The sequence below is a fragment of the Camelina sativa genome, chromosome 14 (assembly GCF_030686135.1).
Source record: "Camelina sativa cultivar CO46 ecotype springtype chromosome 14, ASM3068613v1".
Taxonomy (NCBI): Eukaryota; Viridiplantae; Streptophyta; class Magnoliopsida; order Brassicales; family Brassicaceae; genus Camelina; species Camelina sativa.
The window spans coordinates 5,588,211-5,608,355 of record NC_141893.1 but is presented as its reverse complement, the minus strand read 5'-3'; the positions used below and the strand labels follow the sequence as shown (position 1 = coordinate 5,608,355).

The 20,145-nt window shown below is 31.9% G+C and overlaps 4 protein-coding genes across 6 annotated transcripts; 1 reads left to right on the top strand and 3 right to left on the bottom strand.

Annotated features, from left to right (window-relative positions):
* The first annotated feature begins 3,169 nt into the window (after window positions 1-3,169).
* LOC147927869 (RGS1-HXK1-interacting protein 1-like) lies at window positions 3,170-4,224 on the top strand. The gene is made up of 4 exons (XM_087485919.1): window positions 3,170-3,214; window positions 3,277-3,561; window positions 3,929-4,065; window positions 4,161-4,224. The coding sequence occupies exons 1-4, from the start codon at window positions 3,170-3,172 to the stop codon at window positions 4,222-4,224; spliced, it is 531 nt and encodes a 176-aa protein (XP_087342045.1).
* A 1,474-nt stretch (window positions 4,225-5,698) lies between these two features.
* LOC104743283 (cytochrome P450 71B2-like) lies at window positions 5,699-7,750 on the bottom strand. Its single transcript, XM_010464384.2, has 2 exons — window positions 6,671-7,750; window positions 5,699-6,446 (listed from the first exon to the last, which is right to left on the bottom strand). Exons 1-2 carry the CDS (start codon window positions 7,568-7,570, stop codon window positions 5,838-5,840), a joined length of 1,509 nt encoding a protein of 502 aa, XP_010462686.2. The 5' UTR covers window positions 7,571-7,750; the 3' UTR covers window positions 5,699-5,837.
* A 6,072-nt stretch (window positions 7,751-13,822) lies between these two features.
* On the bottom strand, window positions 13,823-15,764 carry LOC104739965 (cytochrome P450 71B2). Of its 2 annotated transcripts, XM_010460449.2 has the most exons (3): window positions 15,231-15,456; window positions 14,689-15,157; window positions 13,823-14,589 (listed from the first exon to the last, which is right to left on the bottom strand). In XM_010460449.2, the coding sequence occupies exons 1-3, from the start codon at window positions 15,305-15,307 to the stop codon at window positions 13,978-13,980; spliced, it is 1,158 nt and encodes a 385-aa protein (XP_010458751.1). In that variant the 5' UTR covers window positions 15,308-15,456; the 3' UTR covers window positions 13,823-13,977. The 2 variants fall into 2 exon arrangements, with proteins under 2 accessions (XP_010458751.1, XP_010458750.1); XM_010460448.3 differs by having other exon boundaries at window positions 14,689-15,764.
* A 1,886-nt stretch (window positions 15,765-17,650) lies between these two features.
* On the bottom strand, window positions 17,651-19,535 carry LOC104739964 (cytochrome P450 71B2-like). 2 transcript variants are annotated; one of them, XM_087483095.1, is made up of 3 exons: window positions 19,050-19,262; window positions 18,513-18,975; window positions 17,661-18,423 (listed from the first exon to the last, which is right to left on the bottom strand). In XM_087483095.1, the coding sequence occupies exons 1-3, from the start codon at window positions 19,124-19,126 to the stop codon at window positions 17,812-17,814; spliced, it is 1,152 nt and encodes a 383-aa protein (XP_087339221.1). In that variant the 5' UTR covers window positions 19,127-19,262; the 3' UTR covers window positions 17,661-17,811. The 2 variants fall into 2 exon arrangements, with proteins under 2 accessions (XP_087339219.1, XP_087339221.1); XM_087483093.1 differs by having other exon boundaries at window positions 17,651-18,423; window positions 18,513-19,535.
* Window positions 19,536-20,145: the final 610 nt, after the last annotated feature.

The window sequence follows — 20,145 nt, the reverse complement described above, 5'->3', positions numbered from 1 at the left end:
TTCTGCTTGGTAGTTCAATGGTTTAAGTTGAAAAGATTATAAATTCATCTCATAGCTTATCGTTTATTTCTTATCGTATATTTTTCTGTCGGTATATATATTTTTTGTATAATATATACTCGCACCATAACTGATGCTTTGATAAAATTTATAAACTAATCCCATGGCTTATTATTGTTTATTTCTTTGAACATCACATGGTTTTAATTGATTAATTTATTTATTTTTGATATATATATATATATATAACATAAAGTTTATAAATTCATCGCATGGCTTATTAATTATTGTTTATTTCTTTGAACACCACATGGTTTAATTGATTAGTATATTGTTTTATTGATTAGTACTATATATATATATATATATATTCGTATAATTACTCGTACATGACTGATGACTTCACAATCATCTCGGTAATATTGTTTGATTTATTACGTTAGTTTAGAATTTTGTGTCAAAACATGAGTTGATGATTTATTTGTGATATATTGAGTTATGTTTTGTTATTTTGTTACTTGTATTATTGTATAGTACATATATATTTGAAAATCTCACGGCTTAGTATGATCACTACAAAAAAACAGGTATGTTGTATCATTTATTTTGTATCACAAAACTAATTGAAGTAATTTTAAATTACTTATTTTCAAGTGATGCAAATATATATGATTAACAACAATTATGTCAATTGACGTTATAATTATCTTATTATACATCAGTTATTTAAAATTGATTCAGTTTCTTTTAAATTGTATCACTTTATTAAAAATGATATAAAATATATTTTTATATCATTTAGATAATTGATGTAATTATTTATTTTTGGTTAAATCACTTTTTAAAATGATATAAAATTTACATCAATAAAATACTGATGCTAAATTATATTATATTTATAGAATTAATAAATCTGTGTGAACATAAAAAAAAAAAAATCAATATTAATTTGTACCACCATCGACAAATCAATCTAAAATGAAACCTAATCGATCCGAGCTACCATCTCTTTTCTTCTTAGAGTTTTCAACACAAATTAGATCCTTAATCATAAGTAAGTGTTTTTCCGACTTTGATTCTATGATTATGCTCCCTTATGCTTTTGGTATGTTTATTAATCTTCTTAACTTTTTCTAGGTTTATTTTATGTAATTTTTTTTGCAAAGTAAAACCCAAACGTTCTTTGCTGTTCTTAATTTTAAAGTTCTTATTATGCAAACACATGATAAAATCTAACTTGGGTGAATTTATTGGTAATTGACACATTATTACTATCAATTATAACAACCGATACAAAAAAAAAAAAAAAAAAAAAAAAATTGCATCAGTTGATAATAAATTGATGTTAATTATTTGCATCAACAATGTGAGTATCATTTCTATAAGTGATGTAAAATTCCTTTGTATCATTTATAAGTAATGCAAAAATACAAAATAAATGATACCACATACCTGTTTTTTTGTAGTATGATATGTTAAGCTATTCGATAGGAGAATGCTCCAAAGCTCCCACACTTTCTTCCTCTCTGATGTACCTAAAAGACAACCTTTTTAGAGCTAATACTCACCGTATGGTGAGAAAAGTGATGTCTTTGAAACCGTAAGAGAGTTTTTCGGTCCAACCGGCTTTTGTCGGCTGCAATATTCCAAGTCATGGAACGTTACCAACTTACCATTATGACATTCATATTTCAAATATGTCAACCATTAGATCCTAATTTCCTTGCATTATTACATTTCTATATAACTATATAGTAAGTAGTTTAACTATTACATAACGTATGTTTTTATTTTGTATCCTACTATTTTCATGTAGATAGATCATCTAGTTATCGGATTGTTTATATGCTTTCATATAAGTACAATTTTATTTAAACTTTTATATCATTAATTGTTTAGCATGTTAAATTTTAATATACACGTGTAAAAAAGAATATGGAATGAATTTTCAAAAATTTCTTGTAACAAACTTTGACATTTGTCAGTTCATTTCCTGCCATTTATATGCAAATGTTAGGACGATAATAATCCAAAGTAGTAAGCTTGGAAAAGAAGAAAGAGAGAAAAATATAGTAAGCTTGGTTTCACGTCAAAGCATTAGTCCCATCGTTCTCTACGTGGATGGGATGGAGGAGTAGTCTTATGTCCTCCCATCCCTCTCTACGTGGCATTCCCTAATGGGTTTTGTACCCAACTCTTTAAAATCTCAGGTTTATACACTACTACTACTGCTAAGATCAAATTCATTATTTTACTTTTGGATAATTTTATGGCTATAAGTTTAGTGAATTCGATATTTTAAGAATCCAAAAAGAACCTTTTGGTCAGGAATTTCCTGAATCTTACAAGACACCAAAAGATTTTCCACCTTTTACAAACTCCTCAAAGTTGTGCATCTCTTTGGAAAACTCATGTAGTCTTTATCTTTCCCTTTTTTGTAACCGTTTGATTCTAAGTTATAAGAACATTTTTCATTTGAGGTTTTAAGTTTTTAATGAAAGTTGTTGTGTTAAAAAAAAATCCAAAAAGAACCTTTCGATCTTTAGTATTCAAAACCAAGTTTTACACACATTCTCTTGTTCCGTTCACACCGACTCAAGAAGCCAAAACACTTACCACCGCCACTAATAAATTCATCGAACTGCCAGTTTAGTAATATGAGAAGAAATTTTTGAATATAATAATCAATGAAGAAACAAAACGTCTTGATATATACAGTTCATATATTGTTTATACTGTTGTTATTATGTAACTAACCAAATAATTTTAAAAGTTTTTATAAAACTCTAAAATGTTGGGTCCAGATCAGCTACTTTATTAACAAAATATTATTATAAGAGCATGATTACTGGTGTTACTCATGTAGTTACTCTTATTAAAAAAATAAGAAAAAAATGAGAGATAAAAGTAAAAAGAAGAGTAAGGCTCCTTGCTAGAGTATTTTGAGAACGTTGTGAGAAACGTTCCTCGACACGTGGCGTTCATTTATTGGCACATATTTTTAAAAATAAACAAAAAAAAAATGTGTAATAAATTTTTTTTTTTCTGAGCAACATTTACACGTTCTGGAGTAAAGATGTTTTAAGTTTCCATGTCAGAGACAAGATCTAAGACCATGTGCATTGGCGTCTTTTTGGGCTGTCTCCCACGATTTTTGTTTTAAAAATAAATGGAAAATGACCCATTAACGAAGAAACGTATCTTTAAAGGGGACGTATTTTCGTCTGTCCTTCATAACATGTGGCGGCGTGTTATTGGTTGCTGTCGTTTGGGTAGGGTGAACCCAAAAAATCGTGGTCTCGAGTCATTTTTTTTCTCTCCGTCGTTACCAAAGCAACCAGCGTTACCGAAGATTCGGCTCCAGCGATCACGAATGAAACTGTTTCTGCTGCGATTGAGCATAAAGCGATCGGAGTGGTTGATTCGGTGGGGGAAGCCATGGGAGAAGCGGAGAAATGGGTGGGTGATCTCCAACAGACGGTGAAGGAATCGACGGATTCCGCCATGCGCTCTGCTCGTTCCTTCCGTGAAAACTCGACCTCTCATTTCCGCTCTATACAGGTTTGTTAAATCTCTCTCTCTTTTGTTCACCATGACGTTTCTTATGAATCGAGATTCTTATTAGCAACAAAAGCATGGATTTGGAATTCAATATCTCATAAGCTTTAATTACTTGAAATGAGTTCGATTCAAAACAGGTTTTGCTCCGAATTAGACGTTTTTATGTGTTGACATGGTGCTAAGTTTTATGTATCGATTGTATCCTCTACTGGTTTTGTTTTCTTTGCAGAAGAATTGACATACGTCAAACATTAGGCCGATTTCAAAGCGAAGAGGTATCTACTATTCCAATTTGTTCGTTGTTATACTTGCCCTGGTTTGTGTCCCTTCTCTTGTTTTTAGATCAACTTCAAAATCATTTCTTCAGGCACAGTTCTTGAGAGCTGAGAAGCATGTTCAGGATTTGAACATGTCTGCAGACTTAATGAAAAAGGAGAGCAAGAAATTGCTTGAGAGGGCGACTTTAGCAGAGAAGGATATGAAATGCGGTCTCTCTGAACTCATGTATGTTCCAAACATCGACGCTCCCACTTATTTTACTAAGCTATTGACATCATTTGTGTTAATATGGCTATTGGTTACTTCTGTTATATCTATAGGAACTCTGGAAATGATATGCGATTGATGTTTGGTCTGTTGGTTGCATATTTGCTGAGATTATGACAGGGGAGCCTCTATTCCCGGGGAAAGACTACGTTCATCAGTTTAAACTTATAACTGAGGTATGTTCTGTTTCAGGAAAGATCTGGTATAAGTTCATCTGTTACATACCGAGATTGGCATATGAGTGATGATTTCTTATTATTAATTAATGCTTGATCACGCTCTTTATCTTGTAGTTGAGGAAGCATTGTGTCATCCTTACTTGTCAGCTCTTCACGACCTTAACATGAGCCTGTTTGTTCCAAGCAGTTCAGTTTCGATTTTGAGGACCCGGTTTCCACTGAAGAAGAGATTAAGGAGCTAGTATGGCTCGAATCAGTGAAGTTCAACCCTCATCCGACCATCTAAAACATTTTTAAAATATTCTAGTCAGAGGTTGAACAAAATTGCTTAGTTATGTCCATTCTTATTTATACGGTTGCCTCATATGGCGTTTAAGCTCTGATGTTTAGCTTTTTTCTTTCATTGGTTCATAAGCTATCTTGAAACACAAGAAAATGTTGTATGAGGATTGTCCTTGTAATCCAAGATATTTGTTTTTCTTCTTCAAGTTTTTGTAACTTTGTAATTTTCTTATGTTTTTAATGTCAATGTTATATTTTTTATTTAAATTAAAACTTTAATATGTTTTTACTTAAGGACACCAATGCTTATACCAAACTTAAGAAACTCTGAAAATAAAATTAATATATTTGAGGGACCAAAATTTGTCCTACACCAATGCCCATGCTCTAAAAAGCAAAAACGAAATCGCCCACCTTTTAATATTCATTATGGCCAACTCCTTGATTCAGCGCTCACGGGTCGTTTGTTAGTCGATAATCCAAACTCTTACGTGTTGTTGTTGTAGTCTTGTCGCTCACGGGTTTAACAATGATATTTTTATATTTTACGTAATTATCAAGGCGGAGACTTGAGAGTTATGAAGGGTCCAAATTGTAAGTTGTGACTGAGTTTCAATAATTGAATACGTACTAACGAAGATTAATAGGGTTGCGATTTTTTTGGGTTTATCATCATATGAATAATATGATGAACGTGAACGTGAACGTGAACGTCCGCCTTACAGTATGTCGCTGTCGCTTCATATGTGGAAGAGACGGATGATCAATCAATCTATATAAAGAAATAAGAAAACTACAAAAAACAAAATATATATTCTCTTGTTTCAAAATATAGGATGTTTTAGTGAAAACACGTATATTAAGAAATAGTTACTTTTTAAAAATTTAACCAATCATAAACAAGTCTGCATAACATAAAATATAAAATATAAATTTAATTTAAAAGTTGCATAGAAAGTTGGAAACATCCTATAATATGAAACAAAAATACTTCTCTAACCATCCTATATTATAAAACAGAAGGAGTATATTATTCTTCTTTATTATTGGGTGAAATATACAGTTTATATAAATAAAAATACTGAGGATTGAGTTGTTTGTAACATTGTATAGGAAGTGAGTCTTTCATATAGTAAGAAATAAAAACACTTTTATTATTGATAAAAATCGTGAAAGATACAACAAACATTAATATCTTCAACGGTATACTTAATTAAAGATTTCAAACAAAATGACAAATTGTTTGAAATTATTTTTGTGACGATCTCGTTAATGGTGTTTAACGGGAACAAGGACGAGAGGTACTTTCTTGTAAAAGGAGATATTTCCAATATCTCCCATATCAATGTCTTCGGCGACCACACCATCGGGTAAGCTCCAGTCAAAGAAGTAAAGCATATTCAAGAGCCCAAATTCTATTGTACTGCTGGCAAATGAAACCGCGGGACAGAGTCTCCGACCAGAACCAAAGGGTAACAACTCATAGTGTTGTCCCTTGAAATGGACATCACTATCCATGAACCGCTCAGGAATGAATTCATCAGGGTTTTTCCAAACCTTGGCCTCTCGTCCAATCGCCCATACGTTGATGTACATCCGCGTCTTTGCAGGGATATCATAGCCTTGGATCGTTATTGGAGACATTGATTCTCTAGGTATAGTTGGAACTGATGGATGCAATCTGAATGTTTCCTTGACTATGAGCTTCAAGTATTCAACTTTCTCTAGGTCTTCTTCCGTGAGCTTCTCTCTTTTCTCTCCGAGGACAGACCGAATCTCTTCTTGTGCTTTCTTCATCGCCCTTGGGTTTCTAATGAGTTCTGTCATTGCCCATATCAGAATTATGGCAACTGTATCTATCCCTCCTAGGAAAAGATTCTGCAATGCATATGATCAACACACAGATTAAACTCATGTATACTAGAGTAGATTCACATATAATTATATATAACTTGTAAGAAAAAAATATGCGGTTAGTCCACCAAAAAAAGAATGTTGCAGATGGATACATCATCTTTTTACCCACATATAGTATATATAAAAGAGAGAAAAGAAATATTATTGAATGATATGCATGAAATATAGTATAAGTTTTGACGTACCATGAGTACTCCTTTGACTTGATCCAAATTGCTTTTGGAACCAGGAGTTCCATTTTTATCAACCAATTTCAGCATCCCGGAAACGATATCGGCAGAAGGATCTGTACCTTTGGGTCCATCTAATGACTTCAAGTGATCATCAATCACATGTTGGTAAAAATCATCAAGCTCCTTAAACATTTTCTCTAGTATCACTCTTTTTCTTTGGAGCAACCAATCTGCAAAGTTTCCTAGTTTGCCAGGATAGAAATCAGCGACACCAAATTCACCTGTGGCTAGGGAGCCTTCCATGACAAGCTGTATGATTTTCTCCTCGTCGAAAAACTTGTTCGTGTGCAAGTTCTGTCCTAACGATGATCTACATAAGATGTGGGAGACGAGGCCCATAGAAATGTTGTTTATATCCACGGGAGATTGTTCCAAAGCCGAATTGGATATCTTCTTCACCATGAAATCCATCTCTTCCTCCTTCAAAGACTTAAAAGTTTGAAGCTTCTTGAAGTTCAAAAGCTCCACCATCGAGACTTTACGGTTCTCTTTCCAAGTATCAGTGAACTGTGCAAAAGTGATGTCTTTAAAGTTATACGAGAGTCTCCTCGCCCCCAACATCTGTGGCCGAGTACATGTCTCGACATCTTTGGTTTTGAGAACTTCTTCAGCCGCTTCGCTTGAGGAGATCACAACAGCTGTCGTAAACCCTAGAGGAAGAGACATCACGGGTCCGTGTTTGAGTGACAGCTGATGAAACCACTTGTGAGGGATTCCTGTGAATTGGTGCAAGATTCCGATGATCGGAAGACCTCTAGGGCCCGGAGGAAGTCGTTGATTCTTCTTCTTTAGAAAAACAAAGGAGAAGAGGGCAAGCAACAAAGCCCAGGACAAATAGATCAAGATCTCCATTTTTTTCTTTTTCTTGGATGATCTTGGTTTTGTATGTTTCTACTTTCTTTTTTTTTTCTTGGACTTGGAAGTGATGCTGATGGGTGATGATTTGTAGCTGGCCCTTGAAGTCGTTCTTTATAGAACCTCTGAAGATTATTCTATAAAATGTCACATGCGCCTCAATAATAATTTTTGTTTATTTAATTTGTGACAGCAAAACGCGTATATATAATTAACGTTTGGGGGTTCCCGTTGTATAATAATCCTCGATCTTTTCAACGTACTGAATCTTTGACCGGCTGTGTTGAAAACTTGAAATATAAAAATATATATGTATGGCTCAATCAAATTTCCACAGATACAAAAAACCTAATTATATAATAAATACAAATACTAAAATTAAAATAATTACAATTATTCCTTTTTAATTTATAAATTAGAAACCAAATCATACAATAAAATAAACATAACAAAAGTAAAAACATATTATTTTTCGTAATTTATATTAAAAACTAAACTAATATAGCAAATTACTAATTGTAAAACAAAAAGAATCATATTTTTACAATATATGAAAATAATTAAATTATATAATAATATTATATAAATTTAAAGTATCAAAATTTTTAATTAATATAATCGCAACATGTATCAATTATTCGATGAAATTTTAATTTTAATACATGTATAAATAATTTTTCTAATTAGATTTTGATATATGCTTACATAAAAAAAAAGTTACAAATATTCTACACTAAACATAAAAATAAATTATGTATTTTTGTAAGTATATAATTGAAAAATATACTTCAATTAAAACAAGAAAAATTATTTAAAAAATATAAAACTTGTTTTTAAATAATTAATATAATATGTATATAGTATGCACGATATGTATTTTATCGCATACTTCTAAATTTGTAAACAATTTTTTTTTGAATTAGCTCGTTTGAACTAATTTAATATACGTTGACAAAAAAAATACTATAATATATATGAGTTATTATATTTATAAATTTAAATATAGTATTTTTAGATTATCTATGTTGATTTTTACTTACAGTTTTGAATTAATTTAATGTTTTTATATATATATATATATATTTGGTCTTCGTTGATGACGATTCAGATTCAGATTTCAGATTAAACTAGAGTATCATGTATCAGTCCATCTCCATCATATCTCTTCGTCGTATTTACTTGCAGCTTTATGATTTTTCTAATTGTCGACCATATATAGATTAAACTAAACAAAACAAATTTATAGTATAATCATTGTTTTGTTTGTTTGGTCAGAGTTTACATGGTCAAATTTACACGATATTAAACAAGAATATCATGTATCAATATATATTTCTTCGTAGTATCTTATTTGCTGCTTTATGATTTTTATAATTGTCGATCATAAAGATTAAACAAAATAAAACCAAATTTATAGTATAATCATTATTTAATTTAGTCGACAATTTCCGATGACGTTCCTATCGAGAAAATTATCATGAAAGAGAAACAACATGTTTGTTAGTTAGGATAATGCTAAGAGAGATCTACACCAAAATCTCTACCTGATGTCGTTTCCAATAGTTAATTTTTGATTCCCCATCACTAATTGAGATAAGTACTAGTATTTCCTCTCTTTCAAAATATTAGAGCATGTACAATGAACAAAGACTTTCATAGTCTCTTATATTTAATATTTTAATAAAACATCAATTTTTTAGGAATAAATAAAATTTATTAAAACATCAAACTATCAGGAATAGAAGGAATATAATTTAATTTAGTTAATTATTTAAATTTTAAATAAAAAATAAACTTAAAATCAATCATATATTAACATGTGTGTAATAAGTGTCTCACGCGGTTCTCAAAAGTTTTCAAAACAGAATCGATTTTCATTTTTTTCTTCCACTTTTTTTTTTTTTTTATTGTTGAGACTTGATGAGAACTCCCACTGTACATGCTCTAAAATGTTTTGAATTTAAATATGTATATTACTTTCAAAAAGTTTAACCAATCATAAACAAAACAGTATAATATAAAATATTAAACTAATCTAAAATAAATTCTCTAAAACATCCTATTATGATACAAAATAATTTCTCTAAAATATCCTATAATTTCTCTAAAACAAAATAAGCCCTAAACTCCAAATATTAAACTTTAACTCCTCAAAACTATATTTTAAATGTAAAATAAAAAATCTAAACCTAAATTTTTTAAAAAATTAATTAAACATATTATAATTATATAAAAAAGGCTAAAAATGAAACTATTCAAAATAGAAAATATTTAAAAAAAAATTATCTCAAAAAAAGTATTTTTTAAAAATTCTCTACTATATGAAACGAATACAATATTAGTTTTTTTATTATCATCACGAATCTCAATCATCTAAGAGCATCTTCAATAGTCCTCTATTTTTACCTTTATAATAGAGGAACTTTATAATAGACGTGAGTTTTACTCCAATAGTCCTCTATTTTAGAGATGAGAATAAAGAACCATTGGAGTAAAACTCACATCTATTATAGAATTTCTCTATTATAAAAAAAAAAAATAGGAAAATACTCTATATGCCTCTATCATTGAGATTTATCATGCATGGGACGGATCCAGGGTTGGTGGGAGCACGTGCTCCATACTCATTAGTATAAAATAAAATTACTAGTATAACTATTGTTTGTTATATAGCTTATTAAAATCAATAATTATTGGTGTCTAGAACATGTTAGGGATGAGGTGTTCAATATTTTCAATTCATTTTGCTTTTAATTATTTCTATAGTTGCCACGTTTTATTTTTTTGTTTTGTATACACATAATTTATTTTTCTTTCTTGTGTGTGTCTTATACTTATACTCTTATTTCATTTTTTTAATTGGTTGTCAATTACATTTCGTTTTTTTCCTTTCTTGTACTTATTTATCAAAATGCATGTTGTTTATTTCTTTATTTGATTGTCTATATTCTAAAATATTAATAAAAGCATTTTGTGAATTCAGTAGATTACAGTTTTTGTTTCAATTTATATATCAAATATTATAAAATCAGTGAAATATTCTTCATATTTTCGAATTTTTAGGGTCTTTAAAAAATTTATAAAAAAATAAAAAAGAAATCATAACTCATTAGTTAAAAAAAAGATATATGTGCTCCGTGTTAATAATAATTAGTTCTCGATCTGCCACTGATTGTTGCTTTATTTGTTTGGTTTGGTAGATTAAGGATTTAAGTTGGTTTAGCAAATCGGTGGGTTTGATAAAGATTAAAGTATAAATTATAATTATTATTAATACTAGGTTTTGAATATACGCTACGTGTGGTCTATTTAATATATTTTGATAAAAATTATATATAATTGATTACGGTAATAAAATATTATCTCATAAAAAAAATTAAAATTAGTACTAAGGAAAAAAAACTAAATTTCAGATACATAATTTTTTAAAATATAAAAATCACTTGTGTTATAAAATCAAATCTGAAAAAAAAATCATAAATTTAACTTGACGTCCACGTGAGGCAAATCAAACTGATGACCTCACATATCTTAAACCATTTTCTTTGACCACCAGAAAAACGAAACAATTTTATAATCATGAATTTAACTCGTTTTCATATTTAATTGATCGCTACCACCTATGTTTTCGTGTCTTTTATTCAATGTTTTCTTATTTTTCATATTCTTTCTTGTCATTTTCATTATCAAATTTTGTGTTAATTGTCATTGTAACTTTTACCATTTGGTTCTTCGTTATACTCTTTTTCTTCTTCTTCCTCGTCAACTTCTTCACATTCTTCCACTGAAAAACCTTTTTTTAGACTACCACACAACTTGTTAACCCATCAAACTCCAAGAACAAAATCATTTCTTTTCTCATAAAATTTGTGAAATTCATGATTACCAGCATAGTCAATACATGCACCCAATTATTGACAATTTTATTCATATACTTATTAGGTTTTAGATCCACGCGTTTAGAAACTTCTCAAACCAAAATCCTTACTTGGTTTATAATATTTTAAAAACATAATAAAATATATTAATAATTATTTATTTAATATAAATCATATGATATATAGAAATATGAGTACACTATAAGAACATATTAATTATAAATAAATAATATCAATTAATTATATCATCAAATAATATCAATCGTATCATATTATCAAATAACCGTATATAACAGTAACCGCTTGAACCGTAACCGTATTTAAACGTAACCGTTTGTTAAACGGTTCTGGTTAAGGTACAAAAATTTCTAACCATAACCGATGATTAATAAACCTTAACCGTGACAACCGTAACCCTGATCATGTCTATGTATAGCTAATAAAACATGTGTGTTTGTCGTCCATCTTTCTTCTTTAAACCTCAAAATTTGACTCAAACATCAAATTAAGGTTTTGCGATGTCAATCCTTCTTCCTTAGACCCAAAAATAAAAAAGTTAATGAAAGAATATCAACTCATCTCTAAAATCATACACAAAAATATGTTTTACAGCTCATAAGAAATAAAAAGCACAAATATAGATAAATAAGATAATTTATGTTTTACATCAATATTTATAATATTTTAAACTTTTAAAAGGTTTCGAAATATAAAATTTGAACCTTTTAAAAATTTTCAATATTTATAATATTTGAAACTTTTAGAATTTAAAACTTATAATATTTAAAAACTTTTTAAAAGCTAAGAACTTTTAAAAGTTTTAATATTTATAATATTTAAACTTTTTAAAATTTTAAATATTATAATATTTTTTTGAAACTGTTTAAAGTTTTAGTTTGATCAAATAAAAAACCAGATCAAACCAAATAAAACTTTTAAACTTGGACGCCTGATAAATCAAGCTTTCCTGCTCATTCGTTGTTGGAAACATATTAATCTTATTTATACTGGTTCTGAACCATTGTCTAAAAAAATTATAGCCGATGTGAAATATTGTGCTTAGTTCTTTGATTTCCATAAATTTAAAATTTTTTTTTTCTAAAAAATTTTATAAATTCAAAAAATGTTAATGAATGACATATCAAATCATGATAGGTTGTTTAAAACAATTCTTAATATAGAAAATTCTGAAAATTGTATAAAATGTTAATAAGTGATATGTCAAATTTTTATTGGTTGTTTAAAATTCTATGTGGACGGTCTTAGGAGCTTATAACTCCTACTTTTTATTAATATAGATTTAAGATTATAAATTTATCCCATGGCTTAGTTAAGTTATTATTATTGTTTATTTCTTCGAACATCAGTTTAATTGATTAGTACATATATATATATATATATATTGTATAATATATTGTCCACATGACCGACGCTTTGATAAAATTTATTAAATGATATCATGGCTTATTATTGTTTATTTCTTTGAACACCACATGGTTTAATTGATTAGTTTATAATTTTATTGACTAGTATGTATATTCGTATAGGTCCGTAATGACAATTGCCGTATGAAACCAAACTTCTCCTCAGGAGGATAGATGGGGCGATTCAGGTGAGATCCACTTTCCACTGTACTGTCCGAGTAGATATTTTCACTATTTCGAGATACGTGAATACATTGAGAGATAGCCCGTCCTGGAATTTAACTTTGTTTCGAACCATAGTAATTTTATTTGATCAGATCATTGAATCATTTATTTCTCTTGAAACCCTTTTCGTGCAACACGTACGATGCTTCACAATCATCTCGGTAATATTGTTTTGATTTAACATGTTAAGTTTATAATTTTATGTCAAAACATGAGTTGATGATTTATTTGTGATTAATTGAGTTACGTTTATGTTTTGTTATTTTATTACTTATATTATCTAAACCATGAATACATACAAATACTCTTCGTGAAGATTGGAGGACATTGAAGAAGATTGACATTTTACAAACATGAATCTTTCTTTTAATTTGCTTCAATTTTTCACGTATGCATGGATGAAGATCGTATAGTATAGAATATGGACTAGGACACACGCGCGCACGTATGGATTAGTTTTGTTTCGCTCACACTGAGTCAAAAAGTCAAAACACTTTCGCCACGTCATCAATATCACTTGCCAGTTGCCACCTCCACCATAGTACAGAGGATGATACCTGAGGGTGCCCGGTTCCTCTAGTAGAATTCATCAATGAAATGTCTTGATATACATAACTAACAAAATACTGTTAAAAAGTTTAATTTGGTAAAACTCGAAAATATTGGGTCCAGATCTGCTACTTCATTAACAAATTTTATAACATTCAACTGACCGTAACATGTTTAAGCACATGAACAAACTTCATATTATTCTTGATTTATGTATTATTCAAACATTTTTTCTTATATATTAATTCACAACAAAATCTAAAAAGAATAATGTTACATCTTCTGCTTCATACAATTTCTTTGTCATCAAAGCTTCCATTGCTGCTCATCAGTAACGTTGAACGGGTACAAGTTGAAGAGGTATTTTCTTGACAATGGAGATATTACCAGCTTCTTCCATATCAATGTCTTCACCTTTCATCCCATCAGGCATACTCCAATCGAAATAATAAAGCAAATTCATCAGCGCTAGTTCCACGGTAGCAATTCCCATTGGCATCCCGGGACAGATCCTTCGACCAGAACCAAACGGTAATAGGTCAAAGTGCTGTCCTCTAAAATCAACGGAGCTATTTGCAAACCTTTCAGGGTTGAAATCTTCAGGGTCGGTCCAACGCTTGGGGTCACGTCCAATCGTCCACACGTTAAGCTGGATTTGCGTTTTCGTGGGAATATCGTAGCCTTGGATCTTGATGTGAGACATTGTTTCCCTTGGAATCACAAATGGAAGTGCTGGGTGTAATCTGAATGTTTCCTTGATTATGTTGTTCAGGTACTCAACTTTGCCTAGATCTTCTTCAGTGATTCTTTCCCTTTTGAGACCAAGGGTGGTTCGAATATTTTCTTGAGCTTTCTTCATCACACTAGGGTTTCTAATAAGTTCTGCCATCGCCCAAATCAACGTCACGGCGCTTGTGTCTATCCCCGCGAGAAATACATCCTGAAGATTACATAATAAAGAAGATACAGAGTTTGAATTAATCAACATGTACTTCAACATGGGAGATATGAAGAGAACCAAGATTTTGAGATTTATTACCATGAGGATTGCCTTGAGATTATCCATATTGAGTTTGGAAGAATCTGAGGGTTCTTGTTTATCCATCATATCCAAGATCAAGGTGACAATATCTTGATTGTTCCTCCTCCCTTCTGGCTTCAAGTGATCATCAATCACATGCTGATAAAAAGCATCAAGTTCTTTAAAGACTTTGTTGATCCTCTTGTGTCGTTGAAACAGCCAATCTACGAACCTTCCAACTCCACCAGGGAAGAAGTCAGAGAACGTGAAAGTCCCTAGAGCTTCTGTTGATTCGTTAACAAGTTCTTCGATCCTGTCTTGATCGATAACAAAGCCACTCTCGTGAAAGTTCTGTCCTAGAGCAACTCTGCATATGATGCTTGCGGTGAGGGAGAAAAAGGTTTTGCTTAGATCCACAGGAGAATGGTTCAAAGCCGATTCCGACACTTTCTTCACCACTAGATCGACCTCTTCCTCTCTGATGTACCTAAAAGACTGAACCTTTTTAGAGCTAAAAAGCTCGATGACCGCGAGTTTTCGCACTTCTCGCCAATACTCACCGTATGGTGCGAAAGTGATGTCTTTGAAACCGTAAGAGAGTTTTCCGGTCCCAACCGACTTTGGTCGGCTGCAACATTCCAAGTCATGGGTTTTGAGAACTGCTTCAGCTGCTTCGCTCGATGAGATCACCACAACAGGAACGAACCCGAGACGAAGAAGTACCACGGGTCCGTACTTGAGCGAGAGCTTATGAAAACATCTGTGAGGCAATCCTGCGAGATGGTGCATGTTTCCAATGATGGGAAGACTTGAAGGGCTCGGTGGAAGATTGAATTTTGCGTTTTTAGTCTGTTTCAGAAAGAGCAATGACACGAGAGTAAGAAGTGAAACTAAGAAGAAACAGAGCAAGATCGACATTTTTCTCTGTTTTTTTTTTTATTTTGATTCTTTCTATTTTTGGCTCTGTTTCTTGGAGATACAAGTTTCGAACATGGAAGACTCTTCTTTATATGGTGAGTGACATGGATTGATTGACGTAGAGATCGATACGTTAACTCATCAAATCAAGTGGTTGTGAAGGTGTAACAGAAGTTACAAGATTTGTGGAAATTATCTTCGTTGAAATCAACAATCTGACAGAAGTACCATCAAGTCTTGTGGGCCCAAACCCACGTGTCGTAATACGATTTGTTGTCAGCGGATAAGCAGTCTGATAACTTTTATTTTTTAATTATTTTATTTTTCTTGTCAACGAGTGTATAGTATATATGGTTATTTTAGTTATGTGAATTTCAGATTTGTAAGGTAGGATGTGAAATTGGAAATTTAATAGATTTTGATTAGATTTTATGGTGATTACAACTCTTCTTTTTGAGATGTAGAAACTTTCTTCGAATCTCATAGTTAAGTAGACGTTTTGGTAAAGATTGTCAAAATTTATGCATATTCCGTTATTTCATTTTTTTCTTGTCTTTGAGTGTTTCTTTTTTTTTTTGTCAATCGTCTTTGAGTGTTTCTAAATAAACTAATCAACAATGTCAATGGCTGATGTCGTTTGGGAACTGTAGATTTTGTTCGAATCCAATTATTTTTCTCCTTGAGAGGTATTGATGATGATGGTGCAACATGTTTGTTGACCTTCATATTACCATTATGGCATTCATCTTTAATTCAAATATTTCAACTACCATGTATCAATCAAAGTTATATACCATAGATCCAAATTTCCTTGCATTATTGAGTTTCTATATTACTAGTAATACGTACAGTACTATAAATAGGCCATTAAATTGACTCCAATTAAAAAAAACAGACATTTTTTTAATTAAATTGAAATTGGATTTCGTGCAAGTTTGTTTCGGTAATTCTTTGACTTTGAGTGTTGAAGATAATACCATTACTGACATCCATAGATAATTTGAATATTTCAACAATGTATCAAATTAGATATTACAAAGTAAAAATAGTATAACTAAAATAATATTTTTGTATTTTGGTCGGCAGGATAAAATACTATTTATAACTATCCAGAAACAGACATAAACATTAATAACAAGAATAGGATTTCGTGCAAGTTTGTTTCGATGATATGAGAATCGTCTCTTAGTGTTGTTTGAAAGTGACATTTGTGGATGATGTGTTGTGAATTTGTGATCAATATAATGACCATCACCATCAGTATAAGTGTACAACTGAAAGGGAAAATTAGAAATGCAAAAGTTCAAATAAACATGATGCCAAAAAAATAATCATTGTGAAAATGAACTGCAACAGCAACAGTATCAGGACCACACACACATCTCACCACTAGGTTCACTGATTACTTTCCAACCTCTACATGCCTTAAGATTAAGACATCATTTGTTTCCACATTTTTAATCTTCTTATCTCCTTTGATTATAACTCTTATTTAGTAAGTTCTCACTTTTTGTAGAAAAGAAGATCAAATTTAACTTTTCTCTATTAAAGTCTTATGTTTTGCACTAGAATTAGATATAACCATTAACCAAAAAAAAAAAAGATTTCATTAAAAAATAGCTGAGACTAAATATTTGACCAAGTCATCGCCTGATTTCTGAAGATAAAACAAATTAACCCCAAAATCACGTTACGTGCTTGATCCACCTCACGGATTTATACAAACTACACAGTAATATACGTGTCGGTAACGTATGTTAATTTTTTTTTTTTTTTTATGTATGTTAAATTTATGAGTCATGATTCGTTAATGTGAACTTAAATAAGATTTCTAGTAACAACTCTGACAATTGTCATTTACTTCATTTTCTGCCATTTACGTAATTGTATGCATAGTTGTAGACGAGTAGGTAGACTTAGGAAAGAATAAAAAGTAGATGTTGGTAAGACTTGACTTTTACTCTGTAGCTTGAAATTTCCATAGTAGCCATAAGCCTTTAGATATGTCATAACTGCAGAACTACTGTTTGTATATTGTCCTACAACGAATTGAACTACTATATTTCAATTGATTTTGATTAGAAAACCTTATTAAACTTTACTGTTTTTTGATATATTTGTACATCAAACATTCATTAATTCATATATTTCGCAAATAATATCTACGGAATTATAGGGTTTCTGCTCGTACTCTTTCCATGTCATGCATTGATCTTCTGCTCATCAATAGCGTTGAAGGGGCACAAGTTGAAGAGGTAGTTTCTTGACTACCGTGAGAGTACCAATTTCTTCCATATCAATATCTTCACCTTTCATCCCATCAGGCATACTCCAATCGAAATAATAAAGCAATTTCATCAGTCCTAGCTCCACGGTGGCAATCGCCAATGACATCGCTGGACAAATCCTACGGCCAGAACCAAACGGTAATAGGTCAAAGTGTTGTCCTCTAAAATCTACAGAACTATTTTCAAACCGTTCAGGGATGAAATCCTCAGGGTCTGTCCAACGCTTGGGGTCACGTCCAATCGTCCATGCGTTGATATGGATTTGTGTTTTCGGGGGAATGTCGTAGCCTTGAATCTTGATGTGAGACATTGTTTCCCTTGGTACCAAAAACGGAACAGGTGGGTGCAATCTGAATGTTTCCTTGATAACATGCTTCAAGTAATCAACCTTTCCTACGTCTTCTTCAGTGATTCTTTCCCTTTTGACCCCGAGGGTGGCTCGGATATTTTCTTGAACTCTCTTCATCGCTTTAGGGTTCCTAACGAGCTCGGTCATCGCCCAAATCATTGTTATGGCGCCTGTGTCTACCCCCGCGAGAAATACATTCTGTGCATCACATAAATCATTTATACACACTTAGAAGTTATATAAACCACCGTTTGAATATATGAATGAACCAAAGAAATGAGCATTACCATGAGGACTGCCTTGATATTACCCACACTGAGCTTGAAATAATAATTTTTATCGATCATATCCAACAACGAGGCAACAATGTCTCCGGGGGCATCCAAACTTTTGCGTCGCTTCAAGTGATCATCAATCACATGCTGGTAAAAAGCATCAAGCTCTTCAGAGACTTTGTTTATCCTCTTTTGCGTTCGAAACAAGGAATCTAAGAATCTTCCAGGTCCACCGGGGAAGAAGTCTGAGAAAGTAAAGCTTCCTAGCGTTGTCGTACTCTCGGTAACAAGATCTTCGATCCTGTCCTGATTGATGATAAAGCCGCTATCGTGGAAGTTCTGTCCTAAGGCTACTCTACAAGTTATGGCTGCTGTAAGGGAGAAAAAGGTTTTGCTTAGATCCACAGGAGATTGCTTCAAAGCCGATTCCGACACTTTCTTCACCACGAGATCGACCTCTTCCTCTCTTATATACCTATAAGATTGAACCTTCTTAAGGCTAAAAAGCTCGATAACCGCGAGTTTTTCGCATTTCCCGCCAATACTCACCATACGGTGAGAAAGTGATGTCTGTAAAGCCATAGGAGAGTCTTCCGGTCCCGAGCGTCTTTGGTCTGTTGCAACATTCCAAGTCATGGGTTTTGAGAACTGCTTCAGCTGCTTCACTCGAAGACACCACAACAACTGGGACAAACCCGAGACGAAGAAGTATCACAGGACCGTATTTGATGGAGAGCTTATGGTAAAATCTGTGAGGCAATCGGGAAATATGGTGCAAGTTTCCAATGATCGGAAGACTTGGAGGGCTCGGAGGAAGATTGTATTTTGCGACATTTATCTTTCTAAGAAAGATTGATGACACAAGTGTTACAAGCGTGACCAAGAAGAAACAGAGCAAGATCGCCATTTTTTTGCTTCCTCTGTTTTTTTCTTCTTTGGATCTGTTAGTCGAACAGTTATGTTTGTTTATAAGATAGGTGAAAGGTGTTGATAACGTGTGTTGAGTGGTTGTGAATTGCTAACAAAAGTTGCAACATTTTTCCATTTCTTCTTTGAAATCTTACATATTGTGACAAAAGCATAATCGTCTTGTGGTCCAAAGATCCACTGATTGACAAGTCCGGAACTGATGGCTTTTCTTTGCCAAGAAGGATTGCACAAATCATTACCACAGAAGTACAGAACTATGTCATTGTCCACAATCGAGACTCTTCCACGTATACGCAAGTTTCCGGAGGAGTTTTAGTAAGATTGTTGATAGCGTGGCTCTGTTCTTTGGGAAATTGATGCGAGTAGTATTGTCTTTTTAGTCGGCGCAAAGATACAATCTTTGTGGATCCTAGCTTCATTTGGAAATTTAGGTTGATGATAAAAATGGACAGAGCGGAAGCAATTTATGTGGTCCAAGCTCAGCTGTCCCTTTAGAACTCTCTAAAAGCCACCATGCAACAATCAATCTCAATGCTACCAAAACAGAACACTTCAGTCTTGACGCCACGAGAATGAAACATTTCTATGACAGCCTTTCATCCGAACCTCTTACAATTGTAGTCTGGTAGTGAACCTCCTTCTCATGATTTTCGATTAAGGTAAATATAACAACAAACACTAAAAATTGAGCACAACAATCACAATCCCTACATTG

What these genes read in the sequence shown, in the direction of transcription:
- LOC147927869 (XM_087485919.1), top strand. Translation starts at nt 3,170, where the DNA reads ATGGAAAATGACCCATTAACGAAGAAACGTATCTTTAAAGGGGAC. An exon ending in AACGTATCTTTAAAGGGGAC is followed by an intron (nt 3,215 to 3,276) that starts GTATTTTCGTCT and finishes TCGTTTGGGTAG; the next exon opens with GGTGAACCCAAAAAATCGTG. An exon ending in CTCATTTCCGCTCTATACAG is followed by an intron (nt 3,562 to 3,928) that starts GTTTGTTAAATC and finishes TCATTTCTTCAG; the next exon opens with GCACAGTTCTTGAGAGCTGA.
- LOC104743283 (XM_010464384.2), bottom strand. Translation starts at nt 7,570, where the DNA reads ATGGAGATCTTGATCTATTTGTCCTGGGCTTTGTTGCTTGCCCTCTTC. An exon ending in AAGTCAAAGGAGTACTCATG is followed by an intron (nt 6,447 to 6,670) that starts GTACGTCAAAAC and finishes TATGCATTGCAG; the next exon opens with AATCTTTTCCTAGGAGGGAT.
- LOC104739965 (XM_010460448.3), bottom strand. Translation starts at nt 15,588, where the DNA reads ATGTCGATCTTGCTCTGTTTCTTCTTAGTTTCACTTCTTACTCTCGTG. An exon ending in ATCTCAAGGCAATCCTCATG is followed by an intron (nt 14,590 to 14,688) that starts GTAATAAATCTC and finishes TGTAATCTTCAG; the next exon opens with GATGTATTTCTCGCGGGGAT.
- LOC104739964 (XM_087483093.1), bottom strand. Translation starts at nt 19,136, where the DNA reads ATGACTTGGAATGTTGCAACAGACCAAAGACGCTCGGGACCGGAAGAC. An exon ending in ATATCAAGGCAGTCCTCATG is followed by an intron (nt 18,424 to 18,512) that starts GTAATGCTCATT and finishes TGTGATGCACAG; the next exon opens with AATGTATTTCTCGCGGGGGT.